Consider the following 23,983-nt stretch of genomic DNA (forward strand, 5'->3'; position numbering starts at 1 on the left):
CACTTTTTTTTTTTCTTCACTTCACGCTACCTCCTCCGCGACCCTTCCCTCCATCAGCTACCCTCCGTCTCAAGAGTCTCTCCATCACTTTCCAGAGAGGAAGTGGTGAATGTCAGACGCAGCCTCCGGGGACTGGAGCGGCCATGACGCCACGACTGGACGCCATAACTGGACGAGTGGACTCGTGTCTCTCCACAGACGTGGTGTGAGACGCGTCCAGATGTTACCTCCAGTGACTGGAAGAATGCTGAGAGGAGGAGGGATGATGAAGAGGCAGCTGGTGTGAACGAACGGATAGAACAACACATCCTTAAACGTGACAGAAGTGAGAAGGTCATAAACGAGTGGAAGAGTTTGACAAAGATGGAGACGATGGAGATGAGGTTGAGAAGATAAATATGAGGAACAGCTGGAGAAGACGCAAAAAATGACTAATATCTTCACTGTTCATGATTCATAAGCAGCTGAAATGTACTTTTACAGCAGCAGGTGTTGCTAAAGATCGTGTCTCAAATATTCATGGTAATAAAAAAGGGGTGTGAGAAAAAAAACGGATACATTTTAATATTGTGATATTTTCTTAACGATACCACATCAGTATTCAGCAGAACTGTATCATCTGTACATCATCTTTCATATTTTATTATTGTTCTTTTATGTTTCATATTTCAATAAAATCTTTATTTTGAAAACTCACACGTTTGATCATTTCTTTTCGTGCTTCGACATCTAGGTGGCAGCACGCAATATGTTCTCCGCAGCTATAGACTGAGGACGAGAGGATACAGTCGACTAAAGCTGATGTTTACGTTTAATTGTAAATTTACGAAATTGATAATTATCGTGTTGCAATTGAACAGTCATTATGTCCTCCGCGTTTAAAGCCTGAGGACAAGAGGATACAGTCGACTCCAGCTGTTTTTAAAGCTGATGTTTACATTTAATTGTTAATTTATGAAATTGATAATTATCGTGTTGCAATTGAACAGTCATTATGTCCTCCGCGTTTAAAGCCTGAGGACGAGAGGATACAGTCAACTCCAGCTGTTTTTAAAGGTGATGTTTGCGTATAATTGATAACGTACGAAATTGATAATTATTGTGTTGCAATTGAACAGTCATTATGTCCTCCGCGTTTAAAGCCTGAGGACGAGAGTTATACAGTCGACTCCAGCTGTTTTTAAAGCTGATGTTTACGTTTAATTGTAAATTTACGAAATTGATAATTATCGTGTTGCAATGAACAGTCATTATGTCCTCCGCGTTTAAAGCCTGAGGACGAGAGGATACAGTCGACTGACATTTGGGTATATTTAAAAAACATATGTTGCAAATCATGTGCAACCAGAGTCCAGTACTCAGATAATACTAAATCTATGTATCAGAATACTAATAACACAATTTATTTAAAATAACCTTTCAAAGCTCTCAAGGACACATTGTAATACTAAAGAAAATATGAAATATCGTCAGATTCTTGCCAGTACACACCACTAATACTTCACCAAATCCTAACATAAAAACAGTGTTTAAAGAACACAAATAATGCTTTATTTTGGTGCACATATCATATTGCCTCGTGAAACAAATACATACTCGTATGAATTTAAACTCAATTGTTAGGAACATAATTCTACGGGTAATATTTTGAGGGACCGTCATATTATTTTGCAGTTCACGTGCGGCTCAAAGAAGCACATTCCAAACACTGTCATGCTTCATGACGTGTCAATAAAGTCGCTATGTGTCCTTGAATTCTGGCCTGAAGGTTCACGTTGGCAGAGCTTCAGTCGGCGTGCGAACAAAGCGCCTTTATTCATCTGTGCAGAATTTAATCCAGAGGTTCATTAGCACAAAAACATTTTATGAGTGGTCCAGGAAACACACAAATGAACCCAGCGAGAAGGAGGTAATCCCAGATACCCACTGAGCTTTTCCTTCTCCCTGAGTCCTGTCGCAGCATTCCAGCCGCGTAGGATATGTGACAACAGGCAGCGAGCCACTGGAACGCCAGCGGGAAGCTGGACGGATGCTTGTTTGGGAATCTGGTTCACCAGCGCCCCCTATATACCCAAGACAAACATGTGCGTTTTTCTCCTTAATTATCAATATTAATTGACAAAATCTCTTTGAGGAAAGCGGCAGAATATTCTCAGCGTGACGTCTCCGACTATTACAACCCCCCCCCCCCCCATATCCTCCCGTGATGTCATTTCCTGCCCTTTATATTCCCATGTGTCCACAGCGGCATGTGAGCTCGCGACAGGAAATTCCTTCATTTGTCAGCTAAGCTCAGCTCAAGTTCACCGTGAGACGGAAAAGTCACTTTGTTGATTGGAGAACGCAAAAGATCCTTAATTAAAAAAAAGCGGGCATTGTGTCGGGATGATTGATGGACTGCACAACACACACACACACACACACACACACACACATCCAGAAGGAAGCCACACATTCACCGTTGGGCTCAGTTTAACTCTTAACATCAAAGATGCAGGATGATGATTGATTTGCCTTTGACCACGAACAGATGGACTTAAATAATGTATTGATCTTAAGATACAAAGCTAAGATAATTAAATGCCGGTTGCAATTGAACTTCTGGCCACTAGATGGCAGCATTCAATGTGTCTTCTGTGGCTAAAAAAAAGCCTGAGGACGAGATGATACACTTTTGTATATTTAAAAACAGATGAAAGCAGTTACGACTTCGTCAGGATGTGGTCTGTAAATTCTGTCAAAGTACTCGACAATATCACAAATATATTTTGAAACAAATAAGGACTAAAATAAAATAGAACTTTGGATGATATAAAACGACAAAACCAAGCCCAAATAATGTATTGATTACTCTGTGATCTTAAAATACAAAGCTTTACAAATTAAATGTCATCCAAGTTAATATAAATATACACATTTGATCATTTTCGTCTTGCAATTGAACTTATAGCCAGTAGATGGCAGCAGTCATTATGTCCTTTGTGGCTAAATCCTGAGGATAAGAGGATACAGATGACTACATCAACTTTTAAAGCTGATGTTTGGATATATTTAAAAACAGACGAAAGCAGTTACGACTTTGTCAGGATGTGGTCTGTAAATTCTGAGTCAAGTACTCGGACAATACCACAAGTATATTGAAACAAATAAGGACTAAAATAAAAGAGAACTTTGGATGATATAAAAGGACAAAACCAAGCCCAAAATAATGTATTGATTACTCTGTGATCTTAAAATACAAAGCTTTACAAATTAAATGTCATCCAAGTTAACTTAAAAATAAACATTTGATATTTTTCGTGTTGAAATTGGCAGCAGTCATTATGTCCTCTTTAGCTAAAGCCTGAGGACGAGAGGATACAGATGACTCTAGCATGTTTGGGTATCTTTAAAGACAAATGACAGCAGTTACGACTTCATTAAGAGTCATGTGGTCTGAAAATTCTGCAACACCAGAGTCAAGTACTCGACAATACTACAAATATATATTGAACCAAACAAGTGGGATAAAATAAAACAGGTATTTGGATGATATAAAAGGATGAAACTGAGTCCAAAATAATGTATTGATTAGTCTGTGATCTTAATTTACAAAGCTAAGATAATTAAATGTCAACCAAACGTTTTTGCTAAGCTGTTTATTGTTTTTACTTTAAAGAAAAGAGGCATTTTTAATTAAAAGTAAAATATAACCAGTCCTCCCTTACATTCATAATATAACTTGCTAATTACTGGAACAGAAACACTGACATCTAGTGGCAGGAGGTCGACACATTGCGAGTCCTGAGATGAACCAGCATCATGGGCCATCATGTATGGGTAAATTATAAATATCCTCCACCATGCTGGGTGTACAAAATGATGTCAAGCATATGTTTGAGGAGTGAGTCTCACATTTTACTCAGCACTATCTGAATAACTTAGAATTTACAGATGAATCTGAGTTTGTTGTTTCTTAAAGTATCTTCCACTGCTGCAACAAGTTATGTTCTCAGTGATGCTTTTCACCAACAGAGGGAGATCAAATGTTACAGACGCGTCTGATTCAAACTCCAGATGAACCAGAGGGTTCTGATGCTCTATCGCGTGTTGCTGAGGTCATTAAATCTCCTCGATCGAGCACAAGCATCGACTTGCTTCTGTGTCTCATTCCTCCCCGTCAGCTGTCATCCCTCACTCCTCCACAGATCATCTCTTAGACACTGAATGAACACAAGATTTGGCCTGTGAAGACAAATGCATCTGCAGATGTGTGGGGGAAAAATGAGAAAAAAGCATGACGGCGCAGGTTTTGTGATGCGTCACCGAGACCAGTCTTTTAAAAAGTTAATCGACTAACCAAACAATCCGTGGATTTAAAGTAAGTAATTACAAGTGGAACACACTCCTTAAAGACATTTCCTCAAACCCCGGAATGTTTTGTTTACCACCCGGGAGACAAAGATCACGTGACAGGAAATTGCGGAAGTGACCACGGAATACAAAGCTTGCGACCGAAGGGAGTGAAGACACAGACAGAAACAACAACACAGTTGATCTCTCTGGGTCCTGATGGAGGAGAGAGAGTGAAGTACTATCAACAAAACTTCAATATTGGTGCCTGTTTAGTCAGAGGACGCTCGTCATGAACTTGTATAAAAAAGTCCAGAAACGTCATGTATGAGACTTTGAACTCATTTTTAAAGTTGCACAAAAACGCCTCTGTAATCGAGAATTCAACATCAACCAATGAAAATGAGGGACAAATAACGTCGGAGATTTTAACCAATGAGGTCCGTGGATGAGGCAGGTGAGGTCGTTGAGGAGAAAAAGGTGTGACTCGCTTGTTTTAATGTGTTTTGGAAAGTGATCTGCTTTGGCAAGACCTGACAGTCAAAAGAGATTAATGTGTCTTAATAAACTCACACGAAACGTTGTGTTTTCTAGACTTTTAACTTATACTTTTACAAAAAGAAAAGGTTGTGTAAGATAAACCAATACATAACTTAGTTGTGTATAGTGAAAAATGAAAGAAGAAATATGCTTTTAAATGAGTTTAAAAATGATAAACTAAAGGGTAAATTCACCCAAAATTCAAACTAAGGTCTGGGATTATTTTTCAGAGTAATCCGTTCCTTTTCAGAGTTATAGACAAAAATGTTTGTTCATTTTAATGTAGCGACTGCAGCTCAGTGGAGGAACTTCCTCAAAAAATACCCTTAAAAACATCCACATACCGTAGAACTTCCAGTCTAGACAGTAGACTATGTGCTATGGAAGTGCTCGCGATATTACTACTGGTTTATATCGTTATTCCTTAAATGTCTGCCTAAAAACGAGAAAGGTAAAATATAGACTTATTCAATTGATTCCGGAACATTTATTCTTGTCCAGGCTTCAATACAAGATGTTTTGAAGCATCTTTTTAGAGGAAGTTTCATCCACTGAGCTCCAGTCGCTACATTAAAATGAACAAACATTTTTGCCTCTAACTCTAAAAAGGAACAGATTACTCTGAAAATAATCGACATGAGGGTGAGAAACTGAAGGAAGTTTCAATTTTGTGTGAACTATCACTTTAAGATGTTTATGTTATCGAGTCATTAGCGAGCTAGCTCAGAAGCTAACTCCTCCAAATCTTCAGAATGACAATGTTATGATTTAAACGTAACTTTTCTCATCATTAGCTCATTTTGTAGTTAGCGTTTTTGACTTCAGATGTACTGTTAGAAACCCACTTGTACTTTAAAATGTATCAATTACTTAAAAGGTGTTCGCACTAAACTAGTATATTTTCTGTCATTCGTAGCCTCGCTGGTTCTACCTTGCGAAAGCTTCCTCAGAAGCTGCTGGCGTGAGATGATGCGTGACAGCCGCAGGGCAGAGCGCCGCCGAGGTGTGTCGCCCAGCCTCAAGTAGTACTCGTGTCCGTCAGGGGTCATGACCTCCAGGCATCTTCTTTCAGCCGAGCTCTCACTGTCGCTTTCGGAGTTGCTACCTTCGCTGTCCACGTAAATCCGGGATCCTCTTTTCCCAAACGCCGTCCCATTACAGCCACTCATGGCGCCGCCGTTACTTCCTATCGTGGTCCTCATGGACTTCTTCTTCTTCTTCTGTGGGTGTGTGTCCTTCAGTCGACTGGAGCCACCGTGTCCATCTTGTCACTTCCTCGCAAACACGTCAGAGCTCTCCGACCCGACTCGTGTCCCGGCGGATTGTTGTGCGAGCACTCCTTTGGAATTCCTCGTACATGCCCTCACTGGAAGTGGAATCGGCTGCACGCACCTCCTCCCTTTTGAGAACAAACCTTGTCCTCTTTGAACAAAACTGCCAACTTCAAGTTGATGTTTCAATTAACCATGTGTTTGACTTAACTAGGTTAAACTAACGGACTCGGTATCATGATATGTTCACGTTCAAGAGAAGATGTTTTGGGAAGGACGGAGATGAAGTTTAGGACATGCTTGGAAACAATCTAATGGCCAGACGCCAATGGGAAAGGACACAACAATGGAGAATGTTGAGACTACTGAGGAATGTATGTGGGAACAAAGCCATTGTTTCCATCCCTGTGAGGGGCTGTGTCCATCGTACACTTTTTACTCCTCAGACCGGCCTTCAGTGAATTGACAGAAACTGACTTACATTTGTAAACTGGTGATCATTGATCTGTATCAAACGGCATTTATCGCTATTCAATTAATGCCTCATTCAATAACCTGGTTAAAGGATTACGGCGTTTTTTCGGCGGTGGAGTTGAAAAGGGAGATTGAAGCTTCACATTACAGACCAGGGCGTGACTGCAGATCACAATCCTGAATTAGATTCACCCTCTCAGGGATTGTCAATCTTAACTGCATCAGTCCTGCGTTCAACAAGATTATTTCATCGCCTAAAGAAAACAATCACGGCTCGAGTCATTCACTTGTAGATGAACAACAATGAGGGTCGGCGACGTAGAAATTATTTAGAATTAAATATTACCGAGCTTTTTTACAATTCACAAAGCAGCCAATACAGTCCCGGGGCTAAAAACAAATTTGTTTGAGGTATCCCTTGTGTTTTCTCTGGATACCACAAACACATTTGTTTTCGGGCCTTCAGGTCACCTTGACCCTGAGATAACACAATCATTAAATGAACCATCTATAAATGCTTACTGTAATTATTTACCATAAAATGTACAGAACAAAGAAATGAAACATGATTTTTAGATCTAAAATGCAACATTTCTTTGGAGATAGATTTAGAAAAATCAATAGAGAACAGATTTTAAACAAATCAATTACTGCTTGAGACATTTACAATTTAGAAATCCAATTTGTAAACATCAATTGTTGTTTTTTTGTTCCCATAGTTTATTTTCATAAATATAACAAATTAGTTCAAAAGATGTATTTAGTAAAAAATCTCATGACTGTGGAAATGTTTATTTAATAAATAAAAGAGGAATAAGTGTGGCATTATAATTAAAAAATAAAGGTAAATACATAAATTTAAAAAAAAAGAGGAAAAGATGTTTAAATGTAAATAACTAAACGTATAGACAAGTTACTTAATCTAGTCTCACTGGTCAAAGTGAGCCTGAAGACTGAATGTTCCAATACATTAACAGAGTTAACTGATAAATGTTTGGAATGCAGGGAGAAGACGGAGGAGGAACCTTCTAGATGAGTTTCCTATCACAGTATGAGGTGGTTTTAATTCATTTTGGGGAGGAGACAAACAGGGGTGGGGGGGGGCAAGAGACGAAGAAGGATGTTGAAAAAGTAGGTCAACACAAAGTCAATCAAAGGACAAGCACTTAGTCATACACGCACTATCATGACAGTATCATGGTGGATCCTTGAAGTCACAGAGACTTGAAAGCAGGATTTTTACTTCAAATAAAATCTATAACCTAATGTGATGAGACTGCCCTCTTGAGACGAGCTGGGAGTAAACAATCTCAATCCCAGATTCTTCCGCAGGAGTAGCTTCGATTATGAGAGTTTGGTCGTCGGTCTGGATGGAAACGTCCCGATGACGACACGGCAGGAGCCGAGCGGCCGACCGGGTAACTCGATAGTGAGCTAAATAGACGTGTGAAAAGAGATTGGTGAAGGGCAGGCCTGTAATAAGTGGCCGGTAATATAATACCCAGCTCCCTGTCTCCATTACAAAAGCTCAAGAGTTGAGCGAAGGAATCAAACGGAGCAAAAATATCTTCCAAAAAGTGCTACAGATGGAGAGAATTGTGGTTGAGGAATCCACACAAATGCAAGGACGATATTGAAAACAGATCATGTGAAAAAATGCTCAAAGTATGAATATAACATCGGAGAGTTTAAGTATATCAAAGAAATATTAACTATTATACCAGTGCACAAAGTCAAACTTAGCAACAAATCTAAGATGTATTGTGCCACAAATATAACCCTGTACATGTCATTCTAACTAGTTGAATTCAAGGCCTAATAGAAGATGGTGGAGGTGCTGAAACATCATGTGATCATGTGATCTCGTTCAATAACTGCAGGTAACAAAGTCACAACAATATCATCTGATTTAGGGCCAAATAATTCAACCACAAACAAAAAAACATAAAGGCCTAAATTTGTATTTCTCACATTTATAGTTCCATTGGATTGTAGCTGTAACTGTGTATTTAAGACTGACTTTTATCAGAGGGATCAATAAAGTTTATCCATCCATTATAACATCATGTTACTGATGTTATTATGAATATAACTATCAAGAATGTATAATGAAAAATCTAATTTCAAACTAAACATTTCGTTGTCAAACTCGACCCTACCAAGTATAAAGTACAGGCTTGTAGCTGACTTTTCTGCAAAAGAAAAATAAACAACATTTTCTCTGTAGGCCAACAACATTATAGTTCCTCAAAACAAAGAGTCTTTTTTTAAAAGCTTGCGTCATCTTTTTCTCGGCCAAATATTTTGGTGGAGGAGTGGTAGAAAAGTGGTAGAAGCAAAGCGTATTCCAAGCAATCATTTGCTTGAATGGTCATGAGGCTTTGTTTCAAACCTTCAAAACAAACTTCCTGTTTAGTAAATTGAACCCAATTCATGCCGATTACCGTAAGCACCAAAATATTTTTGTGTGTATCCTCCCCCTCCCCCTTCAGACACACACACACTTAAACTGAATGAACCTGCAAATCCCACACGCAAAGGTAGAGTCGACCCCCACTGCAACCTTAAAATCTGTGGGATTAGGACTAAATCCAGGTGTTATTATGTGCTTCGCTATTTTCACACATGGACACAAAACATTCGTGGAACATCACAGAGAAATGAAGGTCACGACGTGTAAAAAGACCAACACTGGCCCCAATAACACACTCCTCTGACACACTTCCCTCGCCTCTTATAACGGCCAGTTTGAAAAAGATTGACCGTTTTACCAACACTTCCTCATGTGGTCAGTGGAAACTGTCACTTTATGACCAGATGTCAGCAACGTCTAGTCCGGGGAGATTGAGAGCTGTTGGTTTAAAGGTTGTGGGATCCAGGGGGGGAGGGGGGTTCTATGGTATTTTAGGATTTCTTCTTTCGCGGGGGTAATGGCGAGAAATGAGAGGGTGAGGGATTAGCCGGTCAGCAGGTGTTTACTATTGACGCCTGTTTCCCAAATATGAGAAAATGTACATATTGGGCCGTTATGGAGAATCACACGATGATGACGATAACAATCAGAAGAAACAGAAGTTCTACTATTTGAAAACTTGATAACTGAATCATTTTATGGACAATTTCCTTCACAAAACAATAGTAAAGAAGCACTAGGACGGTGGATACCTCAGCCAAGGATCCCATTTCACCTTCACTTGACAAGAACACAACAAATCAAAGGATAACTTCGTACCGAAGAATGTGTTGGTTTATGGAGAAAAACTATATTTTACAGACTTGTGATTGAACCGATTTGAAAACCTCATAGATTATACTGTCAAATGACCAGTAACAACTCAGGTGTTAAGCCTACATTTGCTGGTACGAGTACGAAAACCTCCCTTAAGCCAGATGGAACTATAGAGCAGCACCAAAATATCATCTTCGGTTGCATACCAATACCGGCAAAAACTTAAAATGAATTGAGCAACTGTGCATTCATGTTCTTTCACTTTCACATTTTGTTTCAAACATACATAAGGTAGAGTTGGCCGTTGATCAAAACTTTCTACTGACAACTAAAAAATATCACAGGGACAAGAACCTGCACAACATAGGGCAGTTGGTCATAATATTTCAAGTTTATTATTGTATTTTCACGAGTGGAAATCTCTGACAAATAATGTGTTTGTCACTGCTCTTTTAATTCAGGATCATTAAAGGTTGAGCATATGAGGAACAGACTTCAGAACATCCTCTATTGGAGGTTAAATTAGTTCAAACACAAAAAGAAGAACAAAACTATTTCAATAAACAGAGACTACTTTAAAATGATGTGATTATAAAGGTGCATTCATTGTATCAGAGTGAAGTCAAATGCCACCATCAAGGTTTGGTCTTGCCCCTTATCTTTGAGAAAAAGTGACTTAAGGGACGTGGATCTGTGTAAAGAGCTGCCAAAGGTTACGTTCAGGTCATCACAGAAGTTATAAAGGTGCTTTTTAATAGTGTAAATATTTAACTCATAAACACTGAAGTAAAAACCTGACACCTCTTGGATCAAACTTGTTTAGCCCCAATATATTAACAAGCTTATTGAAGGGTGAAGCTCTATTGGTTGATGGCAATATTTGGTGTTCTAGATTATTGTTAGATATGTATTTACACCATCACAATATCCAGGGATCAAAAGGCACCACAACGTCAGACCAGACAATATATAACTGTCCACCAAGCGGACCAAAATTGCATTATACCAAATACCACAACCAAACTACAGCACCAAGTAAAATGTGAAATTTCAGACAACAAAACAAAAGCCAATCACATCATGGAAATGAACCCAAAAAGTAAACAATACCAAAAAAATCTATATTCAAAAGATACCTCAAACATAACACACACAACACTTGGATTTTGAAAATGTGCAAAGTAAAAAATGTGTTCAATAGCAATGTCATTCTCAACTTCGCGGTTGGACAAAAGTTGGTGTAATATGCAAAATTTCAATTTGTTTTCATGAAAAAATACGATCACATTTTAATCCATTTTGGTTGAAGATTGAGGAAACATTAAATAATAAAAGTAAATACTGATTTTAATAATCATAATACAACATGTACATATATGTTTGATGCAGTCATGGTTTGGTAAATCATCACAGACAGTAGAACTGCATCTGTGTGATCTGTGCTGAGGTTAGCGGCTTTTTTTTTTGTGGGAACTTTCATTTAATTTGCTTAAAAGCATCTCTGTAATTCCATTAAACCATGGAGACAGCTGCAGCAGCAGCAGCAGCTCTGCATGTCTCACTAGACAAAACCCATCCAGGCCAAAAGTCAGACTAAAACTGACCTTTTTTAAAACTTGCTGCAGTGGTTCTGGAAGCAAATTGATCCTTATTATCTATTGATAAATCAAATTATGGGGTCAAGATTAATTTGATTGACATTGACCTTTTACTAAAATAATCCTTCAGTATCTCATACATTCAGATGTGATAGTTAAAGATAGTATATGATCAGGACCAGGGGATATGAAGTCCATGAAGTGTAAGTGGAGTCTGACCTGCCAGGCGTCTCTCCCGGACATTCCTCCAGAGCAGATCCCAGGCTTTGGACGTGGACTCCCGCAGCTGCTCGCTGATCGACCGGCGCAGCTGAAGCTTGGCAGTCCTCTGCTGGCTTGTCATTGCGGACTCATGTTCCCGGATCCAAAACCAGCGTCCCGTCAAAAGAACATTAAAAAAATCCCCCGCTTATAGGAAAATCTTCAGCGGTTCCGACGTCTGTTCAGAAGCGCGTCTGCCGCAATGACCGTCAGCGCTGCCGGCCGCCGCTGCGTCACCTTCTGCAGCAACTGGAGGACGGATGGAAGTCCCGCTCAGAGGACCGGAGCCGCTAATGGTTTTCCATCCAGGGTCTCTAACCCCCCACCCCTCACCACCCCCGGACCCGCCGCCCGACTCATATTGCCGCCTCTTGAAGGTGAAGAAATGTCTTCAACATAAACTTCAGCGTGTGAGCTGGACCTCTGACAAGAGCGGCCAGATGTGAGTTTCCCCCCCACCCTTGCTCTAGCACACACACTCTCTCTCACACACACACACACATTCACACACACACTTTAATTTCCTGCACCATAATAACCACGCAAAATATCAGCTTTTAAGTTGTTAAGCCACTGATAATAACACTTATAATCCAATGAACATTAATATTTCATTCATTCAGCTCCTTCTTCCCCGATCAGATTCACTAGTTCACCTCATAGACTCAAATTTAGACCAGATTCACTCGTGTTCTGGGACCGTGGGAGGAAACCAGAGTGCCAGGAAGAGACCGACGGAAAGATTCCAGACAATCGCTCTTTAAAAGGCGACTGACTCACAGGTTTCAAATGTTGAAAGTCTTCCTCTCCAAGACGCAGTAAGTCCCTCATCATGACCATGTTTTGAAAACTATTACTTTATAAAGTTCCCCGTCTGAAATCTCAGCGGAGGAGAGGTTCCGAGAGCAGAGTCCATTATGATGTAATAATGGCTTCACTTGACTCCTCCTCCAGCCAGCGGTAATCACGCCCCGCTTTGTTTATACAACGAGTCCCTTGGAGGTTGAGAATTCCGGGATTGATGACGAGTGGTGACTAACCTTGATGCTTGACCAATCACAGCAGAGTGGGCGTGGTTATGGTGAACAAGGTTTTTAGTCTCTAGTGATATTATGTGTTCTTAGTGGGCGGGGCTTAAGCACATTATATATATATATATATATAGATATATATAAATATTTTATAGTTTTGTACAAACAGACACATAATGATGAGTACAATAGAGATCCAAGATCTATTTAAGACACACTTAAATCACTTTAGTTAGTTAAAGTTGCATCTATCAGTTTTCTCTTGATTATAACACGTGCGTTGACCAGTATGGAGGTGTATTGATACAGGGGCAACGATACAACATATTGTGATACTGTAGTAACAAGGATATATTTGTAGTATTGTCGAGTAATTGACTCTGGTGTTATAGTATTTACAGACCACATGACTCTTGACAAGGTCGTAACTGCTTTCATTTGTTTTAAAACTAAAATATGTCCAAGCACTAGCTTTAAAAGCGGCTGGAGTCGACTGTATCCTCTCGTCCTCAGTCAGCGCCGGGATGTCCCCGGATTTTATTGTCACTTTAGCTGCAGGGGAAGTTAAATTGCAACAAAAAAAAATGAACAAACGCAGTGAATATTCTTACAATCCCAGTTACCAGGGCAGCAATTCATCTAAAGATGCCCAAATACCTTGACATACTATAGCATGTTATTAATAACATATTATCATATTAATAACATGTTATCATGTTATTAATAACATGTTATCATGTTATTAATAACATTTTATCATGTGATTAATTTGAGCCTTAACTAGTACAGTAAAGCAGATTTTAAAGGGAAACCAAGTGTTATGTCGCATGCTACTTGCTAACCTCCGTAGATATTGTATTAGCAACAACTTAAACTTGAGGTTACTTGCGTAAAAGCAGTTTTAGGACACGATTATACGTCATCTGGATTAGTCATCTTTAAAAGATAACTTTAATATTAGTCACAACAAAATGCAAGAGTAACAGTGCAAGCTACTTTGCTTGGGAGCTAAGCTAACATCAAACTAGCTAGCTTAGCTAGACGTTAGAAGCGTCATTCCTTTTCAAAGTATTTGTACGGACACATTATTGTTGACCCCATTACAACACTAAACAGTGTTAAAACTCAAATCTAATAAAAAACTAAAAAAAAAAGATATTTCTGTTTGTCCTCGGGTGACAAACTCACCACGAGTATGCGCCACATCAACAAGCCAAACCATCATTTCACCCAAACAAGGATCTCTTTCAATCCCCTACAACACACACACACACACACACACATTGGAAAAGCATTCCTTGGCATTGCTGGCCATTTACTCACAAATCTGGCGGGGGTGTTGGGGGTGGGGCGGAGGCAGCTGTAAAAATTGCAGTAACAGACGTGTTTCTGACCACGTGTGGAATCTCATATCAATGAATGAACATACGTTTCCTCGGAGGAAATATCGTCATATTTGGGATCGAAAACAAGACTTTGAGTCAGACAATAAAACGCTGAAATGGAAAGATTGGATTTTTGGGAATGATTTAGGAATGTGATCCAGGTAACAACTGGTGACAGAAAACAGGATGAATCCTGAAGTGTTGACGAGCCAGACGACCGGCAGTGAAAGTGCACAAACATCACCTCCATCCGTCTGACGGGGGGGCAGGAGTTTTAGGGAATTTTTTTTCAGCCTGAGTTACTGCCGCGTTATCCAAGGAATGCCGGAGCGATCTGACCGGCGGGCCTGACACTTGGACACGGGATGTCCTGTCTGTGGTGTTGAGTTTCAGGTCAGCATGGATCCATAAGCAGAGTCCTCGAGTGACATTTTCGAGATGTCACAAACAGACATCTTGACTAGTCAGCAAAAAAAAAATCCCCGTTTCTCTCGTCTACTAAACACAACTTCAATGGAGTGTCATCAGAAATGTCAGTTTCCTGCCGATTTCATTCGAAATTCATGAAATTAAACACACAAATCTGTTCTTCTGGTTCTTACTTTCAGAGCTATTCATGGTCAGGCTCCTCCTTACATCACTGATCTGATCCAGCCTTACACCCCAGCTCGGGCTCTGAGGTCTGTGGATCAGAATCTACTTATGGTTCCACGCACACGGTTCAGGACCAGAGGAGAGAAATCTTTTCAGGCTGTTGCTCCTAAGCTTTGGAACGATCTTCCTCTCTCTTTGCGCTTGATGGATCTACTGACTCCTTCAAGAAACATCTTAAGACGTTTCTATTTGTTCTTTTCCTTGAATTTCTGGAACTCCTGTGTTGTTCTCAGTATTATCTTGATCTTTAAAGTATGTACTTTTTTGAGTATTGTTTTGATTGTTTAAGCGCTTTGTGACCCTGGTCTCGAAAAGCGCTATATAAATAAATATTACTTACTTACTTACTTACTTACAAATGTCTATCAAAGAGAACATAGGCAGCAGTATTCCAACATATATTCCAAGAATGCATCACATGCCTCCAGAAACACGAATGAATTCAACCCACACGAGAAAAACTCACGTCACTGGCGTGTTTGTGTATATTAATGGCGCTGTATATATTCCCCGCTCCACGCACACATTGTGACATTTGTTTCTTGTGCGTCTTGTGTGGGCCGCCGGATTAAGAGATTTCAGCACATTATCACAGTCAACTACAGCTTACCATCACAACCCACTGACACAACCCGGAGTGGGAGAGGATTAGCAACCGCCATCCACTTTTTCCTTCGACGTCCAGAAGTATTCTTGATTAATGGGGATGTTGAAGTAATATGATGGGTTTTTTTGTGATTACCAAAGCTGTTGAATTTGTGTGAAGATGGGTCACCACACTTTTTTTTTTTTGTGAATGGAAATAAGAAGCCTTCATTTTTAGCCTTGGAGTAGCGTAGTGATAATCCACAGATTAGAATGTTCAGAAAACCAGCCAAGAAAAATGGTGTCTAGTTTTTTTTATACTACCCCCTCATATAAATACTCATTTGAAAGTGACAAGCAGAATATGGAATACGGTCCAAAAATATGGAAAGAGAAATAGAGTTTAACGCTAAATGCAATAAAAAGTTGTGACCAATTGAAACAGAAAAGTTGTCAGAGATGGAAGGCCTTCGCCAATCTGGTCATTTCCACTCATCATTTATTTATTCACTATCATCAGTCATTCATTCACATTCATTTGTTCCTGATCCCATCATTTTCTCCCATCATCTCATTAATATCCATTAATCCCTTTCTATGTATTTTGCTGACAGACAGACAAACATGTTTTTGGATAATAACAAATCCACTTTGGTTTGGATCAGGGATGTCAATCATACAAGGGCTTATTATTTTTGCAGTTAAGGTTGCGAGAAAAATACACAAAAAACCAGTGTATTTGCTAAACAGGAAGTAAGAATCTGAGGCTCAATCTGGCCTCAGATCCGAAGTGTGTTTACCAAACAATTAATTGTTCCTTGTCTTATCTTAAACACTGATTTTGTTCAATCAATCTACTTAGATTTTGGAAACAAAACATCTGTCTGAAATATCACTTTTCATTTTTAGTAAAACACTTCTGTGCAACATTGGACTTGTTTAGAAGTAAAATAACTGATTTATTTGACTGGTATTCAATAATTTCCATTAAAATGTAAAATATTTTTATATTAAGACATTTCTGTGCTTTAATCAAGTAATCCATCAAGAAATCTCTGGCCCGTTAATGTGATGTGCTTTAGTTAGAAATCGGGGTCAATTGATTTCTTTAAATTGTTTATGCCGGTGAGGCGTTAGCTCCAGAGCGCTGGAATCCAAAAGCAGCAGATAATGGATGAATAGAGATCTGTGTGCTGCGAGTGAGTCCGAGACATTCTCACGAGAAATCCTCAGAAAAACAATCTCTCAGCAAAGTTTCTCTGATCTGATGTGAAAAGTCATGATGTGCGGACTATAAGGTGGGTTCTTAAGGTCAATCTCCAGCCCAGACACAAAAGAAACACTGCAAAAACAATGTCTAATAACAGTAGCTAATAATAACATTGACCCAACACATTCCAACACCCCAAGCGCCAATCAAAGCTGCACAATGGGTCGACCTGGGATTTGATGTCCAGAAGAAAATACACAAGAGCAGGGGCGGCTCCTGCAGGGAAAACAGTCCCCAACGTCCACCGACTTCAGGTCATTAAAGGTGAGAGAGAGGACATCGTTTCGGTTTGCTGATCCCGTGCGTTGGCGCTACTGTACAAAGTCGATAGGGGCACGCGGAGCAGAGGCGAGCTGGTTCACTCCGATCAATATTTAAAAAGATCACATGATTCCAGGACGTCACTGCCTCCCTAAAACTGGCACGCCACCTTCCTTCCCCGGCTTTCCCTCGGGAGTCTTCTATTTTCAGCGACTCTCAGTCATTCAGGCCGATCTGCTCGACTCGCTGGAACCGCATCAGCTCCCGCTTGACTATAAGTCGCCTTAAAAACCTCCACAGAGTAGAAACGTATCCAGTTAGGCCTCGCATCAGAGACGCCGGTCGAGTAAACAAATAAGAAAACGAGGAATAAACGATTGTTTGAATAAAGTCTCTTGTTACCTGCTGGGACTGACGGTCTTTAAGTACGAAAAACCTCCAGATTATATGAAACCAATGAGCAGATGGTGACACGTGACCTTGACCTAAATTCCTAGCGTGTACTACTATCTATTTCTAGTGGACACACACAGACACACACTACTCTCACACACACACATAATCATTTCAATATGAATCTGTCTGTAAATCCAGTGGCTGCAGGATCAACATAAATAATAGTTTTTATGTTTTTGTCATTCTGCAGGAAGGACGATAAGCAGTTTAAATCACGGGACCAGACAAAATCGGCTTGGATGCATTTTTCATTTGGCATAAAAATGTTCAATCACAAATATACGAGTTCATAACTGGGATGACCATTTGCACTGATTTAAACTTTTAAATCTCCAGCCTGATTCTTGAATATCTTGACTATCCCTCCACATATCAGTTCCGTTTTTTAAAGAGTCTACTAAATGTTAAAATGTATTTTAGATTTTTATGCATCATTCCACAGCGGGGTGCACAGTGGCGCAGTGGTTAGCCTCACAGCAAGAAGGTTGCTGGTTCGCTTCCAGGTTGGGTGGGAGCCAACCTCTGACCTTTGCCCAATGAAACTGGGATAGACTCCAGCCCACCACCACCATAAGGGATAAAGTGGTAGAAAATGAATGAATTAAATTATTCCGCAGCCTTTAAGTATCATCATTTTTATAGATATAATATTCTTACCTAATAGAGTATTTCACTAAAGCCACATCGAGAGGATGCCACGTGGAAATGTCAGTATCTTAGCCCTACTCTACACTTCTAGACCCAGTTTGTGATACGTTTCCACCAACACGGCAAGTTAAAGCAAATACTATTTTTAGTACCGACTCTGTTCTGATTCAAAGCCGAGTCCGTGGCGACTAACTAAGGTCGGCCGCTGATCAGCAGCGAGACTCACAACACAAGGAACAAAACCATCATTTTTCTGAGCAGAACCTTTTGTTTTTGGTAAGTACACATTTGTCTCGATGGTTTCTCCGGGCTGGGTGTTGACAAACCTGCCCACAGCGAGTGTGAAGCAGGGCCAGTGGAAACACAAAGCAATGGAATCGCGTTGAGTAAGGTTGAAACCGTGTAGTGAAAAAGCGGCAACAAAAAATAGTCAAAGCTTTTTGGCGAGGATAGAAGAATCTTGAGCTTGAAAGATGGGGGAAGCAGCCAAGCAGCATCTAAGTAGGGGGAGATAATCTACGTTTATCTGTATTTTAAAGCACCGAGAGGTGAGACACACCGTGTGTGTGTAAAAGGCGTATAATAAAACCATAAGATCAGGCTATAGATGCTTATAAACTGCGGCAGTAACTAAAACAAACAACTTAAATGATGTGTTTTTACTTTCTTAGATTATTGACACATTCAAAGATTCTGGTAAACCGGGAGAGGCTCGATCTCTACAGGTGTGAAACCGAGCTGAGTTAAGACCTGACAAATAATGACAGAGATGAATATATTTGGCATATTATTGTTACCATAGGTGCAGAGAAATATTAACACATTACACAGATTAGCTTTGTGAGTTCACGTGAGCCCGAGTCAACAGAGCTGCTCTGTCAATATTTCTAGCCGACCAGGAATGCTTCTCTGGTCACTTTCGTCCACAGAAAAAGAAGTGGGATGAGAAAAGTGGGTCAGAAGGAAGAGGTTGGCATCTTCTAAACTCTAAACAACTACAACTGCCTGTGAATGTAGAGGGACGGGGGGGGTTTGGAAGCAGCGGGACCATGATGGGAAACAATAGCTAATGCTTACAAAGGAAACTTAAGAGGTCACAAGAGTTTAGATCACACTGATATCAGACCCTGTTGCCTTATTTATAGATGCTTAAGCAGGAATGCACACACGTGGTTGTTGTGTTTTCCTTTTCCAAGTTCCAAAGGGCCAAACCTTTAGATAGAAAACTTGACGGCTACGAACAGGCGTCCTAAATAAAAGGAAAAATGGGTTTAAGTTCATATTCAGCTGAAACTATTGGGGACAAATATGGTACCAAACGATGTTGTTTGCAGATGATATACTGTAAAATCTTGCAGAGCGATGAAAGAGGCAGGTGAAGAAGAGAGTGCAGGCAGGGTGGCATGGGTCGAGACGATGGACAGAATAAGAGGGGAGGCTTTGGAGGACAGCAGTGGGAGCTGTCATGATGGAGGGAAGAGGAAGGACATCAATGTGTTGGAAGGACAGCTCTTGTCGGGAGGTTTGAAGAGAAAGTAAGGAATGATTCTTTGGATTTGAAGGAGAGACAGAAGAATGATGGAGAGATGATGATACCAGGAAAAAGGAGAAGACAACCAGTGAGATTTGTGGATGTGTTAAATAAGGAGATGAAGAGGACTATTAGGAAAGGTGACGGGTTAAGTTGGAGGAGGTTGACTTGCTGTGGCGACACGTGATGGGAATCCATTAAGAAAAATATTTTTTACACTAAAAGCACTAAAATTGTTAACAAGAAGACTTTTAAAATAAACAAATACAAGCCAGACAGCACTGAAAATATATTTTTTTTAAAAGGAGAGAGAGCAATTTGGACCAGCGCCAGCCACTTCCAGACTTGTTAAAACACTACTATAATATTTACAACACACACACACACACACACACACACTGGTACAGTGAGGTCAGTGGGACCTCCTATTATCACAAACCACTAATGCCGACTTGAATTTGGCTCGACATACAACAGCAGCAGCTCCCACACGTGCAGCCAAACCACCACAAACATCCTTCATTAAGTCGTAAAAGGTTGATTGAGTTAATTGCTGAGCAGGCGTCTAACTTGGACGAGGTAGATGATAGTTAAAAAATTAAAAATAGATCAGCTGAGGATTACTTGATGTCATTAGTGTGTGACGTGGATTCATTTCACGTCTGGATAATAACAGGAAACTTAAAAATGAGTCGAAAATGTGGCAAATAAATCTGTCTTACTATTCAAATGGAAACTTCATCATATAATAATGGATTATAAATCCTAATAAACAAGGTATTAACAAAACAATATATATTGTTTATCAAAATATGGGAAAAAATTGAAAAGTGAGTATGAAGTTCTTTTAACAACAGCCGTAATAAACACTGAAAATAGGAACAACAATCATTCTACCTCTTCCTCTGTGCACTCAAATGTTGATTTAAATCTATATTTTTCGGAAGCACAACATGTATTACCCTTAGGAACTAGTTTATATAAATGATCATAAAAATATAACAAATGTCTATGAGAGATTCATAAATAAAAATAGATTAAAACAAAGTTTAAAGTGGTGAAAGTGGAGCAAAAAGGGCCACATTTTATAACTTATAATCTGTTTAATACAACTATTTGGTGCATAAATGTGTTTTTTTCTTATGTCTATCTGTTTATTTCATGCGAACAGAAACATGATTCAAATGGATTCAATTGAAGCTACTTCATAATGTTGAATGAAAATCATTCCACTACACAGTAATCCTGTGAAAAGCCTGATTTAAAACACTTGAGTGACAGCAGCAACGAAAATGTGAACTTGGATCTTGAATTCCTCCTGACATTGATTGACACGTCTGTCAAAACAGTGTCGGGGCAGCGGCCGTCGGTATGTTTCGGAGACACGTCCGGATCCAGTGATGTCGCCGACCACACACACCGAGCGGCTCGAGAGAGAATCCGTGCGAGTTCGACGCGTTTCCTCACATGACCGCGAAAAATAAACGCACTCAAGCGAGAAAACAAACCCCCGAAAAAGAATGAGCGGACAAACAACGAGACTCGTATGCACGTCTCTGTCAGCGCCGGCGTGTTTGTTGTAGTCGGAGAGTGTAATGAAATGTTACTCGCTCGCAGAAAAAACACACTTTCACCTCCTACATGCCCACTGACAGCCTGACCTTTGACCTCTATCTGGCCTCCGGGGCCTCATTACCCCGGGCGGCACCGCTATCGCCGACGGTAACATGACACGAGATATCTCTGGCCCTCGCTCGTCGATACGAGAACGAAGCACGAGAAAATAAACATTCGCCAGCAAAAGTGACTCCGTCGTCACGACAACGCCGCGATCGCATGCCTACAGTGGTGCCTGCCTGTGCGTGTCAATCAAACTGGGGTCGCGCTCGGAGGATAGGCGATACAGGCGGAGGTCAAAGGTGAGCTCGTTAATCATCTCCTCGGACGTCTGTATCTCCGAGAAGGTCGCGATAAAACAAGACAAACATTGCGAGAAGAAATGAAACAGATGTAGCAGGGGATACAATAAACATCTTTGCTTACGGGGAGATGAACTTCGGCGTGTTTGTTATCCGAACGACAAGTGTGCGTCTTTGTGTGTGTAACGTCACAGAAGAAGTGTAGCATTACTTCTGGGTGGTTGTGGTTTGACGTAGTAGCTGGGAATCCAGTGGGAGACATTCTCAGAAGTCCAGTTTTATCCAGAAGAAGGAATTCAAACCATCCATCAGAATGGCCACTGGATGCAGGAGAAACCCACACACACACAGACACACACACACACACACACACACACACACACACACACACACACACACACACACACACACACACACACCAGACGCATCAAAGAACGTCTCACCTGCTGATCCACTGGTCGACCGCGCAGCCTGCAGTGAAAACAGAAACAAAAAGAAGCCAGTTTTAGTCAGTAAATATAAACACTATAGTAACATAATAATAATAATTATAACAACGATAAATAAAAATAAGCATTATATAATGGCATTGATTTACTATATCTCTATACAGTATCATAAGATTGAATGGTTAAATTAATTTTGAAACATTTTTCTAAGCATTTAATTACTATTTTTAATAATTGAATTAAATACTTTCTATATTAAAAAGGTACATTTTTTTATTATTATTATTAAATAATTTAGTAAAAAAAAAACTACATTAAAAAAGGTTGACTTAGATTTAAAAAAAAAATTGAATTATACAATGTTCAACATTTATAAAAACATTGTTACACATAGAGTTTGATATTCATATTCAAATAATTAAAACAAATTAAATGCACAGCCTTTTAAGTTAAATATGAAGATATATATATCGGTATAATCGTGTTACCAGACAATACTCATAGAGTACAGATCGAAGTTTCCGCCAATCATGCGATGCTGCGACAATCAGATGGAGAATTTAATTTAAAATGACTTAAGCTAAGTTAAAAATATTGGATTCAGAAAATTTTATTTTTGAATTACCGTTATTGAAATATCAAATAATTTGTTAAAAATGGATATTTTTGAAAATTATCATTTTTTTCATTTCAGATATTTAAGAAAATGAATTAAACCTTTGTGATATATACATCTTTGAATGAAGTGATTCAAAAATGAATTCAATGCCCTAAAAACTCTAAAAGGCTAATTTATATTCTGATGACGCTGATATACAGTATTTTCATACACTTTTGACAATGAACTTATTTGAGTCCTTCTCAAAATGTTTGGAACATGACTCTCATAAGCGGCAGTGAGTTACGAGAAATCATTAAACAATTAATAACAGGGAATTAAAACAGGAAATTGAGTTCCAAGCAGACAATCCTTAACAACAAGTTACCGTAAAACCTTCAAAAGCCCAATTATGATTCACGTCAACCAGAAGAGAAGCTTCGAGGGGGAACCCCACATCTCTGTGTCTATTCCACAAATAGTGACAGGAAAAGATCCGGATTGTTTTTGCAGCCACATACTGGAAACTGTCTCATAATCACAGCGTCACCTTCGATGAACAGCAGAGGTCGGGAGGACAAACAAACACTTGCTGAGGTTCAAGATAACAGTAGCAAATGAAAGTAAATAATCAGACGACGGGAACTTACAAGCTTCATGTTTGGAACGTCGTGGCCATTATCACTGGTACTTAAAATAACCTTCTCTCGATCATCCCACTTCTGACACCTAAACTCTACACGGACTTGTGACGATATTTACTACAACCTGACCTTAAAGTGAGTTTGTGATGTAATCTTAACTTAATAACAAATAAATTGGGTTAAATAGTTGACCAAGGTAGGTATTTTTTTTACTTGCAATCATCTTTAACTATTAGATGTATCGTGTATAAAGGTCACATCTCAGATACAACGCTAACTGAACCGGGTACCAGAGGATACACAGTGACGTGACCGATCAACCTGTTCTCCAACATACACAGTAATATTTTTTTTATTAATATTATTTGTGTCTGGAGTCCTTCACGTTCTCTTCAGGTTCTCCTTCTTAATCTTCATTGGAACCAATAATAGATTCTAATGTTTTACGAAGATATTTCCTTTTCACTTTAAACCACGGAAATGACTACACACTCACATCCCTCCTCTGACGCCACATTTCCAGAGCTGACCTTGAGCTCAGGCCTTTCCACGGATGATTCCTGCCCGGAGACCTCGGCACTCGAGCGGATATCCAACGGTTTGTTGCATCACAAACTCCTAAAGGTTTCGTGGTGTCATGTTGAGTCATAATAGTGAAGTATATTTGAAGATAAATGGATCTTATTATGGATTTACCTAAAACGATCTGCGCTGTGACGGCAGGAGGCTGCAACGCAGCAGGGCAGCTCCCCCATCCTAGTTACATTTAACAATTTAAACATTTATTCTAGTATAACATGTGATTAAATTAATAATTGTATATATATGTCTGTTTTAATCCTCCATC

The 23,983-nt window shown here is 39.6% G+C and overlaps 1 protein-coding gene across 3 annotated transcripts in view; it reads right to left on the reverse strand.

Annotated features, from left to right (window-relative positions):
• The window catches only part of LOC148066238 (stAR-related lipid transfer protein 13-like), a 54,754-nt gene that overhangs the window by 18,327 nt on the left and 12,444 nt on the right, over positions 1-23,983 (reverse strand). Inside the window, exon 4 of one of the 3 annotated variants that reach the window (XM_087806991.1) lies at positions 21,889-21,916. In XM_087806991.1, coding sequence (XP_087663117.1) covers positions 21,889-21,916 — 28 coding nt within the window. Of the gene's footprint in view, positions 1-5,803; positions 6,186-11,663; positions 12,145-21,888; positions 21,917-23,983 lie in introns of those variants that run through there. The other 2 variants (XM_087806993.1, XM_087806992.1) reach the window with 2 other exon arrangements.

Source organism: Callionymus lyra, chromosome 14 (genome assembly GCF_982586985.1).
Source record: "Callionymus lyra chromosome 14, fCalLyr1.hap1.1, whole genome shotgun sequence".
NCBI classification, from domain to species: Eukaryota; Metazoa; Chordata; class Actinopteri; order Syngnathiformes; family Callionymidae; genus Callionymus; species Callionymus lyra.